At 48.1% G+C, this 25,723-nt stretch overlaps 1 protein-coding gene across 2 annotated transcripts; it reads left to right on the forward strand.

The window, feature by feature from the left end:
• The first annotated feature begins 18,489 nt into the window (after positions 1-18,489).
• On the forward strand, positions 18,490-25,428 carry LOC109785137 (uncharacterized). 2 transcript variants are annotated; one of them, XM_020343747.4, is made up of 12 exons: positions 18,490-19,312; positions 19,404-19,555; positions 19,648-19,972; positions 20,065-20,467; positions 20,586-20,637; positions 20,808-20,897; positions 21,019-21,277; positions 21,367-21,436; positions 21,527-21,611; positions 21,697-22,140; positions 22,246-24,850; positions 24,962-25,428. In XM_020343747.4, the coding sequence occupies exons 1-12, from the start codon at positions 18,820-18,822 to the stop codon at positions 24,967-24,969; spliced, it is 4,986 nt and encodes a 1,661-aa protein (XP_020199336.1). In that variant the 5' UTR covers positions 18,490-18,819; the 3' UTR covers positions 24,970-25,428. The 2 variants fall into 2 exon arrangements, with proteins under 2 accessions (XP_020199336.1, XP_073364366.1); XM_073508265.1 differs by lacking the exon at positions 24,962-25,428 and having other exon boundaries at positions 22,246-24,930.
• Positions 25,429-25,723: the final 295 nt, after the last annotated feature.

Here is a 25,723-nt window from a genome sequence, read left to right on the forward strand (position 1 = left end):
GCCATAGGAGGGAGGCACAGAATCCCACGAAGGGGTGGCGCACCCCCCACAAGGAAGGAGGCCGAATAGGACTAGGAGAGGGGGCGGCGCCCCCTTTCCTTCTCCCCCTCTCTCTCCTTCCCCCTTTCCCCCTCCGGTAAAAGGAAAGGGGGGCCAAATCCTACTAGGAGCCCAAGTAGGACTCCTCCTACTGGGGGCGTGCCTAGGGCCGGCCTCCTCCCCTCCCTCCTTTATATTCATGGGGAGGGGGCGCTTAAAACACACATCAATTGTTCCAAACCGTGTGCGGTGCCCCCCTCCACGGTTTACGCCTCTGGTCATATTCACGTAGTGCTTAGGCGAAGCCCTGCACGGATCACTTCACCATCACCATCACCACACCGTCGTGCCGACGGAACTCTCCCTCGACACTTTGCTGGATCAAGAGTTCGAGGGACGTCATCGAGCTGAACATGTGCAGAACTCGAAGGTGTCATACGTTCGGTACTTGATCGGTCGGAACGAGAAGACGTTCGACTACATCAACTGCATTAAACAAACGCTTCCGCTTTCGGTCTACGAGGGTACGTGGACACACTCTCCCCTTCTCGTTGCTATGCATCTCCTAGATAGATCTTGCCTGAGCGTAGGAATTTTTTTGAAATTGCATGCTACGTTCCCCAACAGTGGCATCCGAGCCAGGTCTATGCGTAGATGATATGCACGAGTAGAACACAAAGAGTTGTGGGCGGTGATCATCATACTGCTTACCACCAATGTCTTCTTTTGATTCGGCGGTATTGTTGGATGAAGCGGCCCGGACCAACCTTACATGACCACGTTCATGAGACCGGTTCCACCAACAGACATGCAACTAGTTTTGCATAAAGATGTCTAGCGGGTGTCTGTTTCTCCAACTTTAGTTGAATCGAATTTGACTGCGGCCGGTCCTTGTTGAAGGTTAAAACAGCAAACTTGATAAATCACCGTTGTGGTTTTGATGCGTAGGTAAGAATGGTTCTTGCTAGAAGCCCGTAGCAGCCACGTAAAACTTGCAACAACAAAGTAGAGGACGTCTAACTTGTTTTTGCAGGCATGTTGTGATGTGATATGGTCAAGACATGATGTGATATACGTTTTTGTATGAGATGATCATGTTTTGTAAAAGTTATCGGCAACTGGCAGGAGCCCTATGGTTGTCGCTTTATTGTATGAAATGCAAACGCCATGTAATTGCTTTACTTTATCACTATGCGTTAGCCATAGTTGTAGAAGCAATAGTTGGCGAGATGACCACGACACTACTATGGAGATTGAGGTGTCAAGCCGGTGATGATGGAGATCATGACGGCACCTTGGAGATGGAGATCAAAGGCACAAGATGATGATGGCCATATCATGTCACATATTTTGATTGCATGTGATGTTTATCTTTTATGCATCTTATTTTGCTTAGTACGGCGGTAGCATTATAAGATGATCCCTTACTAAAATTTCAAGGTATAAGTGTTCTCCCTGAGTATGCACCATTGCGACAGTTCGTCGTGCTGAGACACCACGTGATGATAGGGTGTGATAGGCTCTACGTTCACATACAACGGGTGCAAGACAGTTTTGCACATGCGGAATACTCGGGTTAAACTTGACGAGCCTAGCATGTACAGAAATGGCCTCGGAACACTGGAGACCGAAAGGTCGAACGTGAATCATATAGTAGATATGATCAACATAGAGATGTTCACCATTGAAGACTACTCCATCTCATGTGATGATCGGACATGGTTTAGTTGATATGGATCACGTGATCATTTAGATGACTCGAGGGATGTTTATCTAAGTGGGAGTTCTTAAGTAATATGATTAATTAACTTAATTTATCATGAACTTAGTCCTGATAGTATTTGCATATCTATGTTGTAGATCAATAGCTCGCGTATAGCTCCCCTATTTTATTTTTGATATGTTCCTAGAGAAAACTAAGTTGAAAGATGATAGTAGCAATGATGCGGACTGGGTCCGTGATCTGAGGAGTATCCTCATTGCTGCACAGAAGAATTATGTCCTTGATGCACCACTAGGTGACGAGCCTGTTGCAGGAGCAGATGCAGACGTTATGAACGTTTTTGCAAGCTCGGTATGATGACTACTTGATAGTTTAATGCACCATTCATTACGGCTTAGAACCGGGACTTCAACAATGTTTTGAACGCCATGCAGCATATGAGATGTTCCAAGAAGCTGAAAATGATATTTCAGACTCATGCCCGTGTTAAGAGGTATGAGACCTCTAACAAGTACTTTGCCTACAAGATGGAGGAGAATAGCTCAACTAGTGAGCATGTGCTCAGAATGTCTGGGTACTACAATCGCTTGAATCAAGTGGGAGTTAATCTTCCAGATAAGATAGTGATTGATAGAGTTCTCTAGTCACTATCACCAAGTTACTAGAACTTCATGATGAACTATAATATGCAAGGGATGACGAAAACGATTCCCAAGCTCTTCGCGATGCTGAAATCAGCGAGGGTAGAAATCAAGAAATATCATCAAGTGTTGATGGTTAACAAGACCACTACTTTCAAGAAAAAGGGCAAGGGAAAGAAAGGGAAACTTAAAAAAGAATGGCAAGAAAGTTGCCACTCCCATGAAGAATCCCAAAGCTAGACCCAAGCTTGAAAGTGAGTGCTTCTACTGCAAAGGAAATGGACCCTGGAAGTGGAACTACCCTAGATACTCGACGGATAAGAAGGATGGCAAAGTGAACAAAGGTATATTTGATATACATGTTATTGATGTGTACTTTACTAGTGTTTATAGCAACCCCTCGGTATTTGATACTGGTTCAGTTGCTAAGAGTAGTAACTCGAAACAAGAGTTGCAAAATAAACAGAGACTAGTTAAGGACGAGGTGACGATGTGTGTTGAAGTAATTCCAAGGTTGATACGATCACTATCGCACACTCCCTCTACCTTTGGGATTAGAATTGAACCTAAATAAATGTTATTTGGTGTTTGCGTTGAGAATTAATATGATTAGATCATGTTTATTGCAATATGATTATTCATTTAAGTCAGAGAATAATTGTTGTTCAGTTTATATGAATAAAACATTCTATGGTCATACACCCAATGTGAATGGTTTGTTGAATCTCGATCGTGGTGATACACATATTCATAATATTGATGCTAAAAGATGCAAAGTTGATAATGATAGTGCAACATATTTGTGGCACTGTCGTTTAGGTCATGTTGGTGTAAAGCGCATGAAGAAACTCCATGCGGATGGACTTTTGGAATCACTTGATTATGAATCATTTGATGCTTGCGAACCATGCCTCATGGGAAAGATGACTAAAACTCCGTTCTCCGGAACAATGGAGCGAGCCACTGACTTATTGGAAATTATGCATAACGATGTATGCGGTCCGATGAGTGTTGAGGCTCGCGGCGGGTATCATTATTTTCTGACCTTCACAGATGATTTGAGCAGATATGGGTATATCTACTTAATGAAACACAAGTCCAAAACATTTGAAAAGTTCAAAGAATTTCAGAGTGAAGTGGAGAATCATCGTAACAAGAAAATAAAGTTTCTATGATCTGATCGTGGAGGCGAATATTTGAGTTACGAGTTTGGCCTTCATTTAAAACAATGTGGAATAGTTTCACAACTCACGCCACCTGGAACACCACAGCGTAATGGTGTGTCCGAACGTCGTAACCGTACTTTATTAGATATGATGCGATCTATGATGTCTCTTACCGATATACCACTATCGTTTTGGTGTTATGCATTAGAGACAGCTGCATTCACGTTAAATAGGGCACCGTCTAAATCCGTTGAGACGACACCGTATGAACTATGGTTTGGCGAGAAACCTAAGCTCTCGTTTCTTAAAGTTTGGGGTTGCGATGCTTATGTGAAAAAGCTTCAGCTTGATAAGCTCGAACCCAAATCGGAGAAGTGCGTCTTCTTAGGATACCCAAAAGAAACTATTGGGTACACCTTCTATCACAGATCCGAAGGCAAGATCTTTGTTGCTAAGAATGGATCCTTTCTAGAGAAGGAGTTTCTCTCGAAAGAAGTGAGTGAGAGGAAAGTAGAACTTGATGAGGTAATTGTACCTTCTCTCGAATTGGAAAGTAGCTCATCACAGAAAACCGTTCCCGTGATGCCTACACCAACTAGTGATGAAGCTAATGATGACGATCATGAAACTTCAGACCAAGTTACTACCAAACCTCGTAGGTTAACCAGAGTACGTTCCGCACCAGAGTGATACGGTAATCCTATTCTAGAAGTCATGTTACTCGACCAACGCGAACCTACGAACTATGAAGAAGCTATGATGAGCCCAGATTCCGACAGATGGCTTGAGGCCATGAAATCTGAGATAGGATCCATGTATGAGAACAAAGTGTGGACTTTGGTTAACTTGCCCGATGATCGGCAAGCCATTGAGAATAAATGGATCTTCAAGAAGAAGACTGGCGCTGATAGTAATGTCACTATCTACAAATCTCGACTTGTCGCAAAAAGATTTTCGACAAGTTCAAGGGGTTGACTACGATGAGACTTTCTCACCCGTAGTGATGCTTAAGTCTGTCCGAATCATGTTAGCAATTGCCACATTTTATAATTATGAAATATGGCAAATGGACGTCAAAACTGCATTCCTTAATGGATTTCTGAAAGAATAGTTGTATATGATGCAACCAGAAGGTTTTGTCGATCCTAAAGGTGTTAACAAAGTGTGCAAGCTCCAGCGATCCATTTATGGACTGGTGGAAGCATCTCGGAGTTAGAATATATGCTTTGATGAGGTGATCAAAGCATATGGTTTTATATAGACTTTTGGAGAAGCCTGTATTTACAAGAAAGTGAGTGGGAGCTCTATAGCATTTCTAATATTATATGTGGATGACATATTGTTGATTGGAAATGATATAGAATTTCTGGATAGCATAAAATGATACTTGAATAAGAGTTTTTCAATGAAAGACCTCGGTGAAGCTGCTTATATATTGGGCATCAAGATCTATAGGGATAGATCAAGACGCTTAATTGGACTTTCACAAAGCACATACCTTGATAAAGTTTTGAAGAAGTTAAAAATGGATCAGTCAAAGAAAGGGTTCTTGGTTGTGTTACAAGGTGTGAAGTTCAGTCAGACTCAATGCCCGACCACTGCAGAAGATAGAGAGAAAATAAAAGTCATTCCCTATGCCTTAGCCATAGGATCTATCATGTATGCAATGCTGTGTACCAGACCTGATGTGTTCCTTGCTATAAGTCTAGTAGGGAGGTACCAAAGTAATCCAGGAGTGGATCATTGGACATCGGTCAAGAACATCCTGAAGTACCTGAAAAGGACTAAGGATATGTTTCTCATTTATGGATGTGACAAAGAGCTCGTCGTAAATGGTTACGTTGATGCTAGCTTAAAGTTTCTGAATTTAAAAATATTGCCAAATGGAATTCAAATATTTTCAAAAACCCTTTTTTATTTAATTAAATGGAAGAAGTCATATCATCTTCTCTCTAGGGTTTTGTATTTGAAAAGAATTTGAATTCACGGAGATCATAAATGCAAAAAAATATGAAAGTTTGGGAAAGTCCTTTTATTCCCTCTCATTTAACTTTCAAAAGATTCAAATTTCACTCACTTCCAGTCAATCAATCACACAACAATCAAAACTATCTATTTATTATAACATTCCAAAATTTAGAATTTTGGGATGTTACAAACCTACCACCCTTAAAATGAATCTCGTCCTCGAGATTCGGAGAGGCTAGAAAGAAATAGGTTAGGTTCGGGGTCTCCTCAAAATCCATCGATCATCACAGGGGGTCTGGGGTGCTACCACCCTTAGAAACATCGTTACGGTTCCACCAAAACTCATATACTCCATCCTTATTATTGACAGTGTCGATCTTCTCAGATTCTCGGGTCCTTCTCTGAGCTCTTCCGGCAGTGCCATAACCTTTTCCTCAATACTTCTGCCCTTTTTATCTGGGTAAGGTTCTTCCGAGACTGGTTCTTCTTAGCTGACAGGTCTCGCGCCAATACTAAACAACTATCAATATCACATGGTGGTCATCAATTTATGGTTTCTCCTGCAGGAAATGGGTCTGGGCTTCATTCTCACCGTATATCCTACGGTTGGCAACAACTACCTAGTACAAGGGAAAATTGTTATACCATTCTAAGGTTTAAACAAGGTTTTGATCGTCATCTCTCTACTATGGGTAAGTCACTCAGATTTACCATCCATATAGCAAGGCGAATAATAAGAGTAAGTCGGTATGGTGATCAATCCATCCCGCACCCAAATCATTACCTTGTATATGGTTTAGCGAATCTCGCATTCTAACACTCGGTCATCCTCACAAGCATTGCAGAATTTCTCTTGTCCACAAACTGGGTTCGGATAAATCCATTTATTCTGCAAGCCAAACAAACATCTATCGTTCCTTCACAACTCTTAAGTTTTACGTTACTCCTATAAGATCGCCTGTTGCTAAAATCGTGTCTTCTTCCCGGGTTTTTCCTTCAGCAAGAGTGTGCTTGCTTCTTGGAAGGTCCTAGGGCCTGTGGGTTATGGCCCATCTCATCACTTGTAAACCTTGAACTCATCATCGTGGCAACTGATCCTTATTCCAACATCCAGCTTCCTAGCATTCTTAAATCCATCCAATTGTACTGTCTCCCTTCCTTCTGCTGGTACCAAACTAAGACGTGATTACTCTGACTCATCATGGAGTTACAATTACTCCATATTTCCAACCTTCTACCTCCTTTATATCCAATAGTACTTCATCCCTTCATATTCTTGGGATATCCCACATATCGAGACAAAACTCATACTTATTTTGTCCGTAGTCCACTCCATGGAATATCTTTATCTTTTCTAGGGGTCCAGTGTCCTACAGGGTACTACCACCCTTGAAATGCACAAACTCATCCCTAGACCATATTTCTCATATCCTCGAAAATGGTCAAAATCTTTCTTCATAGAGTAACAACTCATAAAAATCCAAATCAGTACCAACAGTGCTAACTTTATTGATTCTCGAATTACTTCAATCTCCTGCATTTCCATTACATGCCTCAACTCAACACCTCAATAATAAAAGGAATGTCCACACTACTACTATATTTCTCACAGACACAACTAATTATCTCAAGTCTCCTTCTCCTTGGGACAATCTCTAGCAAAATGCCCTGCTTCATTACAACGAAAACATATTACTTCCGACAAGTCTCGTGGTTTCCTTATGACTACCTATGAAGCACCGATACGGCAACACGGATACGGCGATACGAGTACGGCGATATGGGATACGACAATTTTTAAAAACAACAATACGGCGATACGGCAAGTATATATAAATAATTAATAAAATGACATGTAATAAAATACAAAACATAATAGAATGTTTGAGATGAGATAAAAAAACACTGTCCCATTGGTTCCCTGATTTCCTCCATGCCTCTTTTCAAGTCTTGAATGGCCATCCAGGTCCTCAACTCATCATGGTGAATTTGCCTATTCCACTCCCGGCAGATGCCATGTCATGTTCCCCTCTCTAATGTATGTAGTAGCAATAACAACACAAACAACAAATTGCAAGCAATAGCAGACAGTAGCATCAGCAAGCAATAGGAAGTAGCAGCAGAGCAGCAATATCATCAAGCAATAATTGCAATCTGCAAGCGGCCAGCCAAGCATCGTTGGTCCGGTTTGTAACACTAACAGGGAGTCAAGAACCATTGAAGAAAAAAACATGAATGGATAGACAACTAGAGAGCAGTAGAGTTTGCCGGATCTATGTTACCTCGCTCTTGCTGGCGATTGGCGCCGGCGCCGGAGAAGATTCTGGTCAACCGAGGCGGCGGCGTGGCGAGTAGACATGGCAGCGGGGCAATCCCAGGCGCCGGCGATGAACTACTCCAGTCTATGGTGGCGGCGGCTCGCTCGTGCAAGCGGCTGGCGTGCGAACAAACGAAGCCAGGATACGGCCGTGGGTTGGCATGGGCCTTCTACTGGGCTGGCCGTGTCCCCGCGTATCGTTCATGTTGAACAGGAAGTATCGGCATTTTTTCTTTTGTTTTTAAATCAAAAACAGCGACACGTCCAGGATACGGGTATCGCTGTCGTATCATGCGTATCGCCGTATCGGCGACGTTCGGTACGCCGATACACAAGTTTCTTCCGTATCAGTGCTTCGTAGATGACTACATAGCCTCCTTGGGTCCTCGGCTTCCTTTTTGGGCAACCGCTGAAGTAGTGCCCTGACTCCTTGAACCTAAAACAGGTGATATGGCTTAGGTCCTTCCTGGAATCCAATCTATTTCTCTTCCTGGACTTTTCCGTGCCAATCAGGACTTCTATTTCCTGTGGGTCATACTCTACTTCCTCTGTCGGGAATTCTACTAGGTCCCCATTCAAACAATTCTAGGAGATGTGTCCTTCTTCTCCACATGAATAGCAAGACTTGTTGCAGGTTTAATTGGGTCTTCTTCGGGTGTGTCCTCCACCTCTTCCTCCATCACAGGTTCTTCTAAAATTTCCATGAGGGCTCCTTTCATTGCTTCTTTCTTCTGCTGGATGGTTCTTTGCACCATGGGGTAAATGTGACACTGAGCAGGGTAGTGGGTAGTGCCTTCACACAAGAAACAAGTAATCTGCCTAGTTGGGCATTCTTCAGCTAGGTGACTTTCTTCACAATGAGGGCATTCATCCTTGTGTTCTTTATGGTTGTGTCTTATTTCTCCACAGAGCTTGCATGCACAAGGTTTCTTCACATCATTGCCATAAGGCTTCAATTTCTGGGACACAAGACGAGACTTTAGCAGAGTCAACTTAAATTCCTTCCAAGTGGTTACTCTTTGCCATCCATTGATGGTTTGGTACATCCTCCACCAAGTAGCAGCACCTCTTTCAAAGCACTGAAGAGCATGCTGGGCCATATCCTTTCTGGCTATAGTGTTATTCTCCATATGATCCTCCATGTTCTGAATCCATCGGTCCGTCTCCAATTGACTTATCGGTCTGGGAAACATGGGTTCATCTCCATTCATCCTCTATTGGTTCCAAGGGTTTTGGGGTGGGATAAGAGAGATAGAGAGGGATGCACACAATACAACCAATAGTTTTGAAAAGACATATTTTATTTGTGGCTGTTGGAAAAACATCAAACAAATGACAGCTCACAATCGTCGCATCTAACGTAAGATATATAACAGGGCTTTGGTCTTCTAAAGGTCAATAAATCTTCAAAGTTGCCAAACTCTTCAAGTCTTGTTCATGTCTCCGATGGCTTCTTGCGATCGTGCTTGTCCTTCTCAAGTTCTTTTGCCAGATCATCTCTGTTGACGCGAAGTCTCTCATGACGTCCTTTAATATTCTAGAGTTGTGTTCTAAACTTCTGGGTTTCAACATCCTTGGCATGAACCATGGTCCTACTGTCCTTCGGTTCCTGACGAATCTCTTGTATCTCGAGGTTTTGCTCCTCCAGCTTGGCTACTTTCAGCTTCTGGTTCCTGAGTTCTCCACAAAATACTTCCTTGTCAAATACGGCTTCCTGCAGATCCACCCTAAACTTCTTGATGTAATACTCCAGATCCTGGTGATACATCATCCAAGGTTAAACTTCATCTCTTGCTGATAGGTGCTCCATTAGCCCTTTTGTCATCCAATCCTTCCGAAGGAATGCATGCTTAACTCAGCACGGTGACAATAGCATAAGCGGGCGATAACATCATGGATAGTCGTGTTTCTGCTCTTGTCATTTCCATGAGCTAGCATTCCATAGTTGATATCTTCTTCCTTAGGGTTTTCTTGACAAAAACCTTGGATTTTAAAGCTCCATGTTCCGGTCTTTCTCCAACACCTTGATCTCGGGTATTGACAGATTCCATAGTCTGCCAAGTTCCATAAGGGTAGCCTTCCTAGGTCATACCATTTCTGGGAATTCTACAGAGCCTTCAACTTCTCCTAGTCTTCGGAGTCTCCAACCGTTGTAGTTTCCATTAGTATAATGCACAGTAAAATCCTCTTCATTCCGTAGTGGTCGTGGTTGTCTGATATCTTGTACTTCTTGGAGTGGTCTCATCAGTCGAATCTTCGAGTGGTCAAAAGGGGAAAGGGGTATATTCTAACTAAAAGGAATATTTGAATAAGCTCAGAAGAGAAGAGAGGTAAAAGATCTTTTTGAAAAAGAAGTTGTAGAGAAAATCTTTCCTATGGGCTTGCCAGTTTCTAGGGGTCACGTCCTACAGTCAATATGTGCTCTGATACCATCTTGTAGCGACCCGACCTCAGACGGTCAAGTCTCCGTGCTTAAGTGTCATCCCTGGACCGGTATGCTGACACACACAGTACTTGAGGATTTATAACAGAGGTAAATCACATGTATAAAGTAACGTAAATACTATTACCTCAATCTAAATAGCAGAAGTAACAACAAGGTTGTGGATTCCCATCAACACCAACGGCAAAGTTGAGTGTAGAAATCGTAACCATAACGTATCACTTACTCGTCGTAAGAATCCTGCAACATGAGACGTTGCAGCCATATAGGTCAGTACATTGAATGTACTGGCAAATTCACACAGTAGGATAATGATGAATAATAACTATCACTACATGCATATTTGGCTGGTCGAGGCTCTATGGTTATAATGTTTTTGCAAAAAGCCAATTTTTCCCTACATCAAAGGAATATATTTTATTTAACTACCAAAGTTGGTTGAAAATTATTGAGAAGGTTCCTCCAACTCAATCCCAATTAAAAGTGATTATCAACCCAAAAAATTAAATTAAAGTGATGAGATCCATATGATAATCCAAGAACCAGATACTTAAGATGTCCATAACTGGGGACATGGCTAATCATGATTAGTTTGTACACTCTGCAGAGGTTTGCGCACTTTTCCCCACAAGACTCGATCTCCTCCGTTTGATTTCTCGCACTACATGGTGTTTGAGAAACGGATGACCGAGACACAGTCTTTCAGAAGCACTAACTCTTTACTCTGGATGGACAGTTACACCTACTTTCCCCTACATCTGCTAGCCCACCACTGAAAGAGATCATGCAACATACTCAACTATGCTAGAGCCCATAATAGCTTGTGGCTGCACATGAAAATTTCTAGCATGAATAATCTTATGATCCCTTTGAGCCTGGGTGGCATTCCATAGGGTGATCACACGGGTCCTCCGGGATCCCCTTGGGCAAGCACTGGGTTCTCCAGGTGCCCGGGCAGACCACTGGGTGCTCCAGGGTGCCCCTACCATTCCACCCATATGTGTATTAAAGTAGCCACCTTAAGGTAACCATTAAATAATAACTCTCACATCTGTCATGAATCACTCAACCAATCCACGTCTACGAGCTTAGCAGAGCAGTATGAGCATAACGTAGAAGTAACTCCCAAGGTTTGAATGCAGGACAATAGGTCCCTACCTCATCAACTACTTCCCAATACCCACATGTTATCAAGTCCTAACCATGCAGTGTTCGAGGGTTGAAACTAATGCATAAAAACTGGGTATGAAAGGGATATGATCAAAGTGTGAACTTGCCTTGTATTGTTGATGTAGATGATTCACACTCATAACTCTTGATAGTTCTACTCGTCAGACTTCGGTCAATCTATCGTGAGCAAGCAATTGCATACATAAGCACTCATACAAAAGAATCGAAGAAAAGATCTCGAAAAACTTCAAAAACAAGCAAATAACTCTTGCAACAGAAAACAATTTCTAACAGTACCAAAATTGGGTGAATTTGGCCTTATCAGAAAGTTTTAGGTCAAGAGCTTCGATTTGCAAAAAGAATCAACTCAAACGGAGCTATGAAACTCAAGTAACGATCAAAAGAAGATTCAAATTCAGATCTGTTTGAAATCAAATTTTAAACTTTCAAAAACATGTTCAAGTTGTTTTATTGGATAGAGGGGATCGTAACAAAGAAGTGGGCGTTGGTTTCGTTGGATTTGGACAAACGAGTAAAAAGTAGCGATCGTTTGAAAACTAGGGGCTAATTTGTAAAAAAAATAACACTACGGATAGGTCCCTGGCAGAAATTAAAAAGAAAAAGAAAAACCTACCGAATGAGTGTTTGCTACAGAGACTAATCTAGCGAAAACTGTTCGCTACAAACCTAAACTAGCGAATGTTCACTAAATAAACAAAAACATTTCGAATAAAAAAACGCGATCTAATCCTATCCGTTGATCCTAGATCTAGCGGACGAGGGAGGAGCCGGGCTTACCGCGGCGGTGGGCGTCGACGTCGCCGGAGAAGATGGCGGCGGCGGCTCGGACGTCGAGGGCGGCGGCTGCTCCAGGGTCGCTGGCGACGGCGGAGTAGATGGGGAGGTGCGGCGCGACGAGGGGAAGGCGATGGTGGTGTCGACGAGGGTCGACGACGGCGGTGGGGCGCGGGGCAACGACGGCAGATCTCGTCGGAGCTCGAGCTCCGGCGAGGTTTGTGCGGGCCGTGGGGAGGAGAGAGAGGGGTCAGGGCCCTCGATATTTATGGAGGGGAGGGCGGCGCGATGCGTGGAGGAGGGGCAAGGCGGCGGGAGGTGGCCGGGCGGAGTACGGCGGCACGCTCGGGAGGCGTGTGGGCGGCGGACTCCTCCCGGAGTCGGAGGCGGCGGCGCGGGGACTGGGCCGTGGCCTGGCCTGGTGTTGGGCCGGCCCAGTCGGAGGGAAGTTATTTTTTTTAAAGACAGACAAAGAAAAAAAATAAGAACAATAAAAACAAAAATATTATATAGGCATATAATATATCAAAATTTTCAGAAAAATATTTCCTACAGCATGAACATTTTCCTAGCGTCCAATAAAATCCACGAAAATTTAAATAAAGCAAAGAGTGCTACCGTTGCAATAAAATCCAATAAAAATCATTTTAAAAATACCAAAATGATTTCAAATTTATTTCTCTCCAATTTTTTGATGTAGGGAATCATTTATCCTAATTTCCATATATTTTATTTTTGGAGAAAAATAATTTGAATAAAACCCAAATAACGGCAAATTGAAAATAATTTCAAAGGGACTTTAAATTTAATTCTTTTAAAACTTCCAACTCATATTTCATATGTTTGAAGAAGTCATTTTATCTTCTCTCATGAAAATCATTGAGTTGCTTAAAGTTTCTGAATTTAAAAATATTTCCAAATGGAATTCAAATATTTTCAAAAACCCTTTTTCATTTAATTAAATGGAAGAAGTCATATCATCTTCTCTCTAGGGTTTTGTATTTGAAAAGAATTTGAATTCACGGAGATCATAAATGCAAAAAAATGAAAGTTTGGGAAAGTCCTTTTATTCCCTCTCATTTAACTTTCAAAAGATTCAAATTTCACTCACTTCCAGTCAATCAATCACACAACAATCAAACAAACAATCAAAACTATCTATTTATTATAACATTCCAAAATTTAGAATTTTGGGATGTTACATGTCTACATAGTTCTCGAACCCGTAGGGTCCGCATGCTTAACGTTCGATGACGATTTGTATTATATGAGTTATGTGATTTGGTGACTGAATGTTGTTCGGAGTCCCGGATGAGATCACAGACATGACGAGGAGTCTCGAAATGGTTGAGAGGTAAAGACTGATATATTGGATGATAGTATTCGGACACCGGAAGTGTTTTGGAATGTATCGGGTACATATCGGAGTACCGGGGGGTTACCGGAACCCCCCGGGGGAAGATATGGGCCATAGGAGGGAGGCACACCAGCCCACAAAGGGGTGGTGCCCCCCCCACAGGGAGGGAGGCTGAATAGGACTAGGAGAGGGGGCGGCACCCCCTTTCCTTCTCCCCCCTCTCTCCTCCCCCCTTTCCCCCTCCGGTAAAAGGAAAAGGGGCGGGGGCGAATCCTACTAGGAGCCCAAGTAGGACTCCTCCTACTTGGGGCGTGCCTAGGGCCGGCCTCCTCCCCCTCCCTCCTTTATATACGTGGGGAGGGGGGTGCCTAGAACACACATCAATTGTTCCAAGCCATGTGCGGCGCCCCCTCCACAGTTTATGCCTCTGGTCATATTCACGTAGTGCTTAGGCGAAGCCCTGCGCGGATCACTTCACCATCACCGTCACCACACCGTCGTGCTGACGGAACTCTCCCTCGACACTTTGCTGGATTAAGAGTTTGAGGGACGTCATCGAGCTGAACGTGTGCAGAACTCGGAGGTGCCGTACGTTCGGTACTTGATCGGTTGGAACGAGAAGACGTTCGACTACATCAACCGCGTTAAACAAACGCTTCCGCTTTCGGTCTACGAGGGTACATGGACACACTCTCCCCTTCTCGTTGCTATGCATCTCTTAGAAAGATCTTGCGTGAGCGTAGGAATTTTTTTGAAATTGCATGCTACGTTCCCCAACACCCCCTACTTTGCTCTTTTGCCATTTGCTTCACGCCTTCCTTCGTCGCTTCTCAATATGCATGCATGGAGGTCTTCCTTTGATGCTGCTTCATGGGCTGCCGAAGCCACCTCTGCGTCGCGGGCTACCGCTACAGCGCCCACCACGAGTGCATCCGAAGCTGCCTCTGCACTGCTACAACATCCATCGCGAGGGCAGCCGAATTCGCCTTTGCTTGAAGCCGCGCCCACAACCTCATGCGGCAGGCACACCGCACCTCCTTTTCAGATTGGCGATGACCCATGGAGGCACATATGGCATCCATTTTGGCGCCCGACGCCGCGGGGATGAGGTGCCACCTGAATGGTTCCGGCAAACATAGCAGGGTTGTGCCATGCGGTGATCACCGCATCCGGCAAGGCCGCGATCATGCCTCATGATCCACCAGCCCCGGATCCAAGCACCATTTGGGCAATTGATTCCCGTCGGCTCGCTAAAGGCCGCGGGATGGCGCACTCCTCCCATGAGAGTCGGAGAGTAGCGCGGATATGGTTGGATCACAGGGCTGGAGTAAGCCGAAGAGGAGCTTGGCACTGTCAAAGGGGAGTAGAGTGAAGTGGAATGCGGCTTGGGTTTTGTCCGGAGTGCGGATATGGTTGAATATATGTGGGGTCGGGTGGGCAGAGTGGGCGGGTTCGACGTGGCGGATGTGTCCGAGCGTCCCTATATCTGCCCCACATACGAGCTGGATTGGGGCTTGTCGGTAAGTCTGGACGTTTGGGCGGATATCCCAGTCGCGGTTGGGTGGTAATTTTTTCATCTGAATAGTGACCGGCCAGCTGCCCCATGATTTCTAGCCCCATGGATTTAAATCTGGGCCCTCAAACGCCCGCTGACATCCCCGGGCGTGTCCATGGGCAGCGACCAGTCAGTCCTCAGATTTGCTCATTTGCATCTGGATACCTCGTACTAGGAATCTTAAATCCATACAAAAGCATGCAAAGAAAAAATCCACATACTACGTACGTCAACTACCCTAGTCCTCGTCGGAAATGTTCACTATATCTGTGCCCGGCCACGGGTATTGTCGGAGGGTGATCACTAGACACCGGGGATCAAGGTACCCCGTATTTATTAGTTCGTCCAGGGGCTAAAACACTAAGCCAATCAACTCTTAAAGATAGTAAAGGAGAGCACGGACACATGAAGATTTATATAGGTTCAGGCCGCCCTTGTGGCATAAAACCCTACATCCTATTGATATTTCATATAAGCTTGAGAATAAGAGTGCTTGGGTGTACAAAAGAGGCGGTCGGGGTGAGGTAGGCGGTGGCCGGGATACTAGCTATAGTGCCCGAACACCCTTCTCTCTCTCCTCTACCTATTCTTGTGTGTGGGAGTGGAATTGCTGGTGTATGGAAGGTTGCTTGTCCTTCTATTCGACCATGGCGCTCCCCTTATATAGATCTGGGGGGCACCACACTTGGTCTTGTTAATAAATATAGTGCAATGTACATAGGAAGATGTTCGTCCTGCTTTGCCCACTTGCTTCTGTCGATCGGTCAGGAGATAACCAGACACTGCGCCAGATCAGGCACTCGAGTGCCTTCCTCGACGTGACGCGCCGCACCGCCCTCCTGTCTTTATTTAAGGGTAGCGTCCCGTCTTGTCTCGCACCTCCCAGGTTGTCGTGATGATGGCCCTAAGCCTAGCCCTGCACCGGGCTAGTCTCGTAGCCTGGTCAGGCATTCAAAGCCTGGTCGGTGGAGTGTGCTGCAAGGCCAGCTCCTTTAGCCGAGGCGTGTCCTGTCAGCTCGGGGAGGCAGCCCCCGGGTGCGTCATGGATGAGGTCGTGGCCCTCCTCGGGGATCTTCTGTGGCGAATCTTTTCGTTGTTTTACCTTTCAACTTTAACCTCTCCAGGTTCATCTTTTTACCGTGACATTGTGACTTTCATTATAACAAACTATGAATGAATTTGCAGTCGAGCGGGCGCATATGCACAACATATCGAGCATACCCTATAGTTTAGTGCTCCGTCAGGTACATGGGCGACAGCCGTAGCTCCGTGTCGCCCTCTGCATCCATTTCCGCTACGACCTCGTTGAAGAGCGCATCGGTTGCCGCCCGTTCCTACCGGATGAACTGCCGGTTGTCCTCCAGATAGGCCTCATCCAGGATGGCCTGCTGCTCTGCCATCTCGTCCGCTTGGGTGACGGCGAACTCTGCCTCCGCTTCCTCCATGTTGAAGCCCGAAGCCGCCCCTGCTTTGGCTGCTCCGCCTTTTTCACCTCCTTCTTCTCCACCTTCATCGGAGCCGGCTGCTGCTCCTTTCCCTCCTTCTCCTTCGTCTGCTCCTCCTCCTCTAGCTCCGGCAAGTCTGGAGGCAGCCCGACAGCGATGCAGGCAGCGCGCGCGATGCGCCTCCCCCGGATCTCTTGCTCGATCTGGTATTGGCGCTCTGGCGTGAACATAGCGTAGGTGGTTATCTTTTGCCGGACCATGGAGAAGCCGGAGAGCGTGCGAAGAGCGACGGAGCGGGAGAGAGGAGGTGGATGGGCTCGGGTTGGCGGCACAGAGAGGGAGGAGGTCGATGGGATAGGGTTGGGGGACGCCGACCGGCTTAAATAGCCGCATTTGGCCTCCGGCGGTGAGCTAGAGCGGAACCACACATCGTTCACACCCCCACCGGAGGAGATGTCTATCGGATCACCGGGTTTCCGGGCGATTTCGCGTGGGACCTCGTCGTCAGTCCGATGTGGCGGACGCATTCAAGCGCCCTCGTATCCACCCCAGATTTGGGCTGAATATGAGGGGTGCCGGTCAGCCCGGGCGTTTCAGGCCCGTTTGTGGCGCCCGTGCGGGTCGAATTTTCATGACCGGGCCGTCCGCCCGGGCATTTGAGGCTGGTTTGGGGTGCATGGTTGTAGATATTTCTTAACACAATACAATACAGACACAAACGCTCATATGTACGCACATATACCAACCCATATGAGCGAACACATGCACACCCTACCTCTATTAGCACATCGTTAAACATCGAGTCGGCATATCATCTTAAAGACTCTACGAAGTCATCGTAGGCGCCTCGTAGTCAACTAAAACGCATCCCACTAAACATGCATCGTCAGAAATCCTGAAATAAATTCAAAATAAATGCGAGCAGCAGAATTTAAATCCTGTGGGCTAAGGATAGCACCGTTCACTTGCTCTAAAGCAAGCAGCGGTAGGCCACCATGCACCCGGTGGCGTCCGGATCCAAAATACGACGCCCCGCACAGCACCGCACCGCAGCGAAATTCTAAATTTAAATTTACTGGCCTTTAATAATGATCCAGTTAAGTGACCGCGGCAATCCGCGTATACAATGACATCTTCCGGATCTCCTCCGTGGTTAATGATATTATAAACTACCGGGTGTTTTTAAGGAATATCTTAATTCATTGAAGTAGAAGTAGGCCAGTAGTGCGGTGAAGGTTGGTGGCCGGCGGGCCCCGCCGACGTCACCCGCCCCGCCACGTCGGAGCCCACGAGCAGAACGTTACGCGAAAGAGAAAAAGAAAAGAAAAGAAAAGCGGATGAGACGGAGAGATGCGTGGGCCCCGCCCGCCCTCCACTGCCTGCCTGGAGACTTTCCCTCGTGCCCTTTTAACCCACCCGCAGCGACCGGTGCGCGCAGGCGCCACGTCAGCCGGGTGAAACCCTCCGCACTGTCCAGATCAGGCCCATCCACGCGGACCCGCGTGTGGTGGTCCCCGGGCTAAAGCCGATGGCGTACCCCCATTTCTTTATTCCTTGCTTTATTTATTTTGCGTGGAGTGTTAAGTTTTTACTAAAGGATAAAAAAATTGGTTGGGGAAGGGAACAAATGGGCGCCATCACCCACCCACCCACCTGCTATTGCCCGTGGACGGTTCGGGGCTCGGCTGCCCCGCCACGTGTCGGTCATCGGGCCATGCTTGTTGCGTAAGGAAGCGTCCACGAGATTTTATCGCGTGTTCCGTTGGGTTAGGCGGTGGGGGCGGCCACGGTGGCAGCGGCGGGGGCGGGGCCGTCGGATGCGTCGGGCGGATCCTGGCCGTCGGATGCGGGCATGGGCAGCGACAAAAAGAGGATGAGGCCTAGAAAGCGAGCCACAAGGGGAGGGGAGGAGGCCACACCAGACCAGAGAAGCAGCAGCCATTTCCTTCCAGCCGAGGGAGACGAGAGGAGAGCACTCTTCCCTCTAGGAGAGGAGTAGCATCGAGAGAGGGAGAGGGAGGAGATACTCGTGAGCACGAGGGGAAGGAGAAGGAGGGCGGGCTCTCTCGCTCTCTCCCTCCATCTGCCTTGTTGAGGCGGTTGGTGCGTGGATCTGCGCGGCGGCGGCGGTGTCTGCCGGACGCCGGCGACGCGGCGGCGACTAGGAGGGGAGATCGGAGGCGCATGCCTCAGATCTGACATGGAGCGGATCCGGGAAGGCAGGAGGGCCGCACTGGCCATGTCCGGCGGGGCGCCACCGCCGCGGCGGCGGCTGAGGAGCAACGGCGGCGGCGTCTCCGGCGGCGCGGGGCCGAGGGGCTCGCCTCGGTCCGAGAGGAGGCGGGGGGAGCGGCTCATGCTCAACGGCAACGGGCGCGACGACGGCGACGACACCTCCGACGACAGCCTCGGCGACGACGACGACGACGCCGACGAGGAGCTCGCCGCCTCCGCGCCCAGGTTCCCGCCGGTGCAGCGCCGCTCGCCCAGCACGGCGCCCCCGCCGTCCCCGCCACAGCCTGGCGCCGCGCACCACCACAGCAGTAGCAGCAGCGGCGGCGGTTACAACAACCACCACCACCACGGGCAGCAGCAGATGCACCGGAGGGGGGGCTCCAATCCCAAGGGCCCCATAGTGTGGAAGGCCGCCGACGAAATGATCGGCGTTCCAGTCCCGAGGAAGGCGCGCTCAGGTATGCTATGCACCGCAAAACAAGCAAATTTTCGCTCTTCTTGCCGCTTCTGTTTCCCTAATCTCACCGGCGTTCCTCCTGTTTTCCGCAGCTTCTACCAAGAGGTCTTCGCACGAGTGGACAGGCCCCGGCGGTGGAAGCGGCGGCGCCGTCGCTGTAGACGGCTCGCAGATCCAGCGGCCTTCTTCACGGCCGATCTCGCCGGCATCCACATCGGCCACCGCCCCTGTTCGGAAAAAGCTGGTGCGTTTTTCAGGCCGACAGAATCCATCTCCCCTCATGATTCCCAACTCCTGCCCTTACTGATTTCCCTCTCTCTCTCCGGTGTCTCGCAGAAAACACTTGGCGGCGGTGGGAGCAGCGGCGGTTCTGGGCCTGTACCGAAGCAGCGGCCGTCGCCGGCATCAGCTCCTCCGGCAGCCCCGCCTCAGCCGCCACCAGCAAAGATTTCCAAGTCGCCATCGTTCATTCAGGAGGAGATCGAGGTCGCCGAGGTGCTATTTGGCCTGACACGGCAGTTCCCCTGCCCTCCCAAGCAGGAGAACACGAACCACAAGCCGGAGCCAAAGGACGCGCCGGAGGCCAAGTCCGGGAACTCTTCGCCGGCTCCGTCGTCATCTGGCGTCCGGCCGGCAGATTCAGCCTCTCTCACCACTACAGGTGGGCAGCTCGTAAATTTTTATCTTGGAATGATTTTTTGTTGCTAATTTTGGTTTTGTGGGTCTAATAAACTCTCTCGCTGCTTTTGCCAGCCCCAAAGAGGAAGCGGCCACGGCTCGTCAAGTACGACAACGAGAACCTCCCGGCGAGCCCAGCAAAACCGGACACGGCAGAGCCGCCCTCAAGGCCGGAAGTTCCTCCGGTGGCGAGATCAGATGCGAAGCCGTCGGTGTTGGCTGTGGCCGAAAGTGGCGCCAGCAGCACCGCCGCCGCCACCGCTGGTGCGCAGCAGGAGTCAACCCGGGAGCCAGAGAAGAGGGAGGACCACAGAGGAAGAGATCCAGAGCTCCGGGCCAGCGAATCAGATCGACGGGATCCCGGGCCCGAGAGCAGCCGGGCCGAGCCGCCGGCAGCAGCAGTCAAGCCCGACGGCGAGGCTGCTGCGCCGGTCGGCTCTGAGGCCAGGAATGGGGAGGCCACCACCGCGACAAAGAGGTGGGCCATTTGGATTTTTTATATTATTGGTGTTGTGATAACCATTATTGCCTTTGGATTGTGCCGATCTGATTAGTATATTCACAATTTCGTGTGAATTGTTTTATTTTTTTATCAGTGAGCTGGCATCTGATGGCGCTCGGCAAGAAAAGTTTTGCATTGATCTCATGGTGGGTATCTGCTTTTCATGTGTGTGTGTGTGGCTGAATTGGTCTTGCGGAATTTGCTGGGCAAAGATTGAAAACGACAATTTTTTGCCGCAACTGTTGATTGGCTTTTTTGTTTTCTTTTCAGCCCTTTTTTTATCTCACCCTTTTCTCTCCCCTTGTGCTTGTTCCAGGCTCCCCCTCCTGGGAAGCTATCTCCTGATAGAGATGGCTCTTCCGACCCTGATGCGGATAAGAAGGGATTGGATTCTGAGATGGACGTGGTGGGTGCCTCTGTCTGCTTCAGTTTCACCAATTCTGTTGATTGACCTCCTTAGCGGCTGGAGCATTGGATGTTTGATTCTGATCGGTCCATTTCTTGTTCATCTTTTGCTCCGACTTCAGGATGTGAGAGGAAATTCTGAAAAGAAAGATGGCGAGAGGACCCGGAGAGGCCTGGAGATCAATCTGGAGGACGAGAAGGCGCAAAGGATTCCGGCGGAGGAGCATGCTCCAAAGAAGCTCACTCTGCAGCTTGATTTGGAGAAGCCCAGCCAAGGCGACGAAAAGTCGCCATATGAGCGCAGACAGCCGCCATTGCCGCCGCAGCAGCAGCAGCAGCAGCACAAGCCCTCAAAGTCCGAGGTCAAGCATGAGAAATCACGTAAGAATTCCGCCTGGTTCTTCCCCATTTTCTCACTGCTTTTGTAAAAGGTGATTCTTTGTTGATTTGGGTTTTTCCTCATCTGGCAGCTCTACCTGCTGCTTCACCGCCTATGCCAATGACCGTCGGCGGCTGGATGGGGACTTTCCCACCTTTTAGGTGAGTTTTCACTGCTGTTCGATGTTTTACACCCACTCTTGCTCCCTGAAGGATTTGTGGTCTAAAATCTGTTGTTTCTTACCTTGGCAGTTACATTGCTCCTGTTCCTGGACTATCAGCTCCTGGGCTTCATCATCCTATGGACATCAAGCCAGGAACTTCTGCTGGATTACAGGTTCGCTTTCTCACTTCAGCTATGGTGTGGTTTCTGTCTTTGGAGTGAATTTCTTTGCCAAGTCTAAAGGTTTCCTACATTGCAGCATCCTGCATTGCCTCCACTGCCAGTACGCCCGAAGCGCTGCGCTACACATTGTTACATCGCACAGCAGATCCAATACCACCAGCGAATTACGAAGATGAACTCTTTCTGGCCCACAACAGCGGCTGCCGCCGCTGCCGCCGCCGCCGCCGCCACAAGATCTGCACCATTCTTTGGTCCAAGAGGACCATTCAACATGGGCGTCGTTCCACCTGCAGAGGCTGCCTCCCTTCTCGCGAACCCAATGCAGGGGAGCTACCCTGTTCGGGCACACGCCCCGCTGCAAGAAACTAAGGCTCCTTCAATGGTGCCTTCTCCTTTCCAGGGGAGCCTCTCCAAGGATAAAGCGTCATCCAGCAGTGCCAGTGTTGCTGAATCAAACCAAAGGAAGCAACCTCCAGCTCTTGAAGCGCAGCAGTCCTCTCCCATGCCACCAAACATGATGGTATGCTTGTCGTGGATTTATGCTATTCGTTACTAGTATTTCTTATGGTTCTTTTTGGTATTTTTTTCCTTGTATAATTTCCCGTGCACCCTTTGTTTTTTACAGCAAGCGCCAACATTCATCTTTCCATTCAACCAACATGCTGCAGCAGTAGCAGCTGCAACTGCCGCTGCCAATCGAATGGGAGATACAAAATCTTCTGGCACCAGCAGTGCGATGCCATCATCTGCCGCTGCCCACGCTTCAGCAGCACACCCTGGTGCACCGGCCATGAACTTGAGCTTTGCCAACATGCAGCCGGGTGATGCCCAGTTCTTGGCCATCTTACAGAACGGCTACCCATTCCAGCTCGCTGCTGCTCATGCTGGAGGAGCTCCATCATATCGAGGCATGGCACCACCAGGCGCAGGTGTACCGTTTTTCAACGGGCATGTCTACTCTCCCCACATGTTGAACCCATCACAGCAGCAAGGTACGCAGCAACAAAATCATCAGAAAAACCCAATGCCAAGCTTGTCTGGTTCCTCTCAGAAGCATCAGCCACAACAATCACAAGGGTTGCTGGGATATGCACCAAATGCTAATGCTGCTGCTGCCGCGGCCGCAGCAGCCGCTGCCAACAGTTCCCAGAGCTATTCGAGCGGCAACCAGCGTCCTGTTCTACTACATGGCCACGCTCACCGACAGGATCCAGACAAGACTCTGCAAGATGGTCAGTCAAGTGATGACAAGTCTTCACACCATCAGAAGGGTGGGCATGAACATAATTTTGCTATTCCAATGCATCTTCCAAATTTTGCGTTGATGCCATCTGCTGGCAATCAGAGTGAGAAGAAATCTAATGATCACCACCAGCAGCCACCAACCAGTCGAGGCCAGGGTGTTCGGATTGATCTTGCTTCATCTCAGCCTTTTGTGATGCCCTTTGGTTCCATTGGCGCTCCTGGTTCTGCTCCAAATGGTCTTGACTTCTCGTCATTGGCACAGAACCATGCGCTTTTCCAGAGCCATCAAGAAGCAGGCCGACATGGTTACCCTCAGCTCAATTTTGCTTCAGCCCAGTCTGTTCAAGCTGCACAGCATAAACCCCAGCATCAAAATGCTGCAGAAGCTAAATCTGTGGCTGGGGATTCATCTTCAATGCCAAGTGCTGGAGATAATGAGAGAAAGAAATCTGCATCTGCAAAGTACCCGAGTGATTCACAGCAGCATTCTCTTTCTTTCTCTAAGCCAGAAAACAAGTCTTTTATGCACCCTTTCCTTGGTAGCAGTGCTAATGAGCCCTCAGTCCGCACTTTGAGCCTTATTGGTGCGGAATCTTCGAATGCCTTTGGGTTAGGCAGCAGCAAATCTTCAAGTGCTTCTACTGCAGCAGCTACGTCAGCTGCAGCCCCATCTGCACCAACCATGTCCCAGCAGCAGCAAATTCAGCTGCAGCTGCACCAACACCATCAGCATCAGATGCAGCAACAATTCCAGCAGCAGCAACAGCAGCAGCAGCAGCAGCAGCAGCAGCAACTCCAGCAGCAGCAGCAACAGCAGCAGCAGCAGCAACAACAACAGCAGCAGCACCAGCAACATATGTTACAGCTTCAGAAACAGCAGCAGCAGCAGCAATTGTTTCAAAATCATCTGAACTCTCGCCCCAGGTCTGCTGCTCCGAGTAATGCAAGTGGATACTCTGACCGTTTGAGTGCGACGAACTTTCAGAATTTAATGTATCCATCAAGCGCTTCTCAAGGCGGAGTTCCTGGTCAATCACCTCAATTGAAGGCATCGTCGTCGATGAGAGTGTCAGCTCCACCTTCAGCTGCTTCTGTCCCTGCTGCATCCTCGCCTTCTAATTTGATTATGATGAAGAACAGTGGTCTCCATCAACAAGCAAAAGCTCTGCAGGCTCTCTCCACCCCGAATCACCAGTCACAAAGCATGAGTTCGTCGAAGATTGGCCACTCCCTTACTAATCTTTCTACTGGAGGAGCAGGGGACCTATCTCGATCTTCAAATGCCCCTGTTGCTTCTGGTTCGCCATCTAACTCGGTCTCCAAAAGTACTGGTGGTAGCCCACCTGCATCTGGAAGTGCGAAGGGTGGCCAGCCAGTTGTCCAATTGTCATCACCTCAACAACATGCAGCAAAGAACTCCCCTTCAACTTCTGGATCCAAGTCGGCTTCAACAAATCCCTACAGCAGTATGCCTATGCCATCGATCCTTGGTCAGCAACCAAACATGGCTCACTCTGGTGGTAAGCAGCAGTCACATGGACCCTCATTGAAACAACAGCAGCCGTTCCCACAAGGCCATGGCCACGGCCACTTCTTCATCTCCAATGCCTTTGCGCCACAAGGTCCGCCTCAGCATGTAAATGCTGGAGCTGGTGCTGGCCTCTACCAAAAGCGCTCGGCTGACAAGACGCAGCAGCAGCAGCAGCAGCAGCAGCAGAATGCTGTCTCTGGTTCGTCTGCGATGCTCTCTCTTGGTTCCATGTCGATGTCCACATCTGCGATTCCAGCTGATGCGGGGAAGGCTCATAGTGCAGCTGGCAGTAACATGAAGGCCAATCTTCATCCAGCGCCTGGTGGTTTTATGCACCTTGCGACAGCGGGGCAATCTGCGAGTGGTTCGCCTCACTCTCACCTTTCAGCGGCACAATTGACGTTTTCAATGCCGATGCCCGTAAAGCCTACCAGTGATCAGAAGCCTGCTGCTGGTAATGGACCTCTATCCATACTTGTTTCCCCTGCAGACGTTGTTCCATGTACCGCCACCATATAACTTGACTCAGTTGTTCCGACTAACATAAAACCCTTGTGTTTGTCAGGTAAGTAAAGGACCCAGACGCCAGAGCATGGGAATGCTGCTAATCTGAGTCGGCGAGCTAACTGCTAATTCTGTCGGAAGCTCGGCGCGCGGAAGAAGCGATTGCGTGGCAAGAGGCATAGCTGCGAGAGCCGGAACGTCGACGAGGAGGATGATGCACCCATTCCATCCATTCAGGGGCTCTGGCAAATCTGTGGAGTAAAAATGTGGAACGGCTGGCTGATGGGAGTGATACTTGTGTGTAGTAGGTTATCCTCCCATGGTGGAAAGCTGGAGGTGCATAGAAACCCTTTTTTTTAGCAGTTTTATGCAAGATTGTCAAAAGCTGGTCTCTCTCTGAACTTCTCCCCTCCCCTCCAACTGCTGCTCTGCTCTGGTCTGGTCTCTTTAGATTTGTTCTTTTTGTTGTTGTCTTAACTGAAGGAAGAAGGTTTAATTAGAATGCAGGTCAAGGGAAAACTTTTGTGATGTTGCTGCTCTTGCCTTCCTCTTTTCTTTCTTTCTGTGTTTCTTTCCTTTTTTTTCTCCATGTGTTTTGTCAATACTCAGATCTGCTTGGATTGTTTTAGAAACAATTTGGGGCAGAGAGGGAAATGTCTCTCAAGGAGTAGTAGTAGTAGTATGTTGGATTGTTTTAGAAGCAACAACTGGGGCTGAGGCAGAGAGGCAGATAAGTAGTAGTAGTTGTTGCATAGCATAGCATAGCATAGCATATAGCATGAGAATGACCATGACCTGGCTTTTGGGCGTGTGCGTTGTAATT

The sequence above is a fragment of the Aegilops tauschii genome, chromosome 2 (assembly GCF_002575655.3).
Source record: "Aegilops tauschii subsp. strangulata cultivar AL8/78 chromosome 2, Aet v6.0, whole genome shotgun sequence".
NCBI lineage: Eukaryota > Viridiplantae > Streptophyta > Magnoliopsida > Poales > Poaceae > Aegilops > Aegilops tauschii.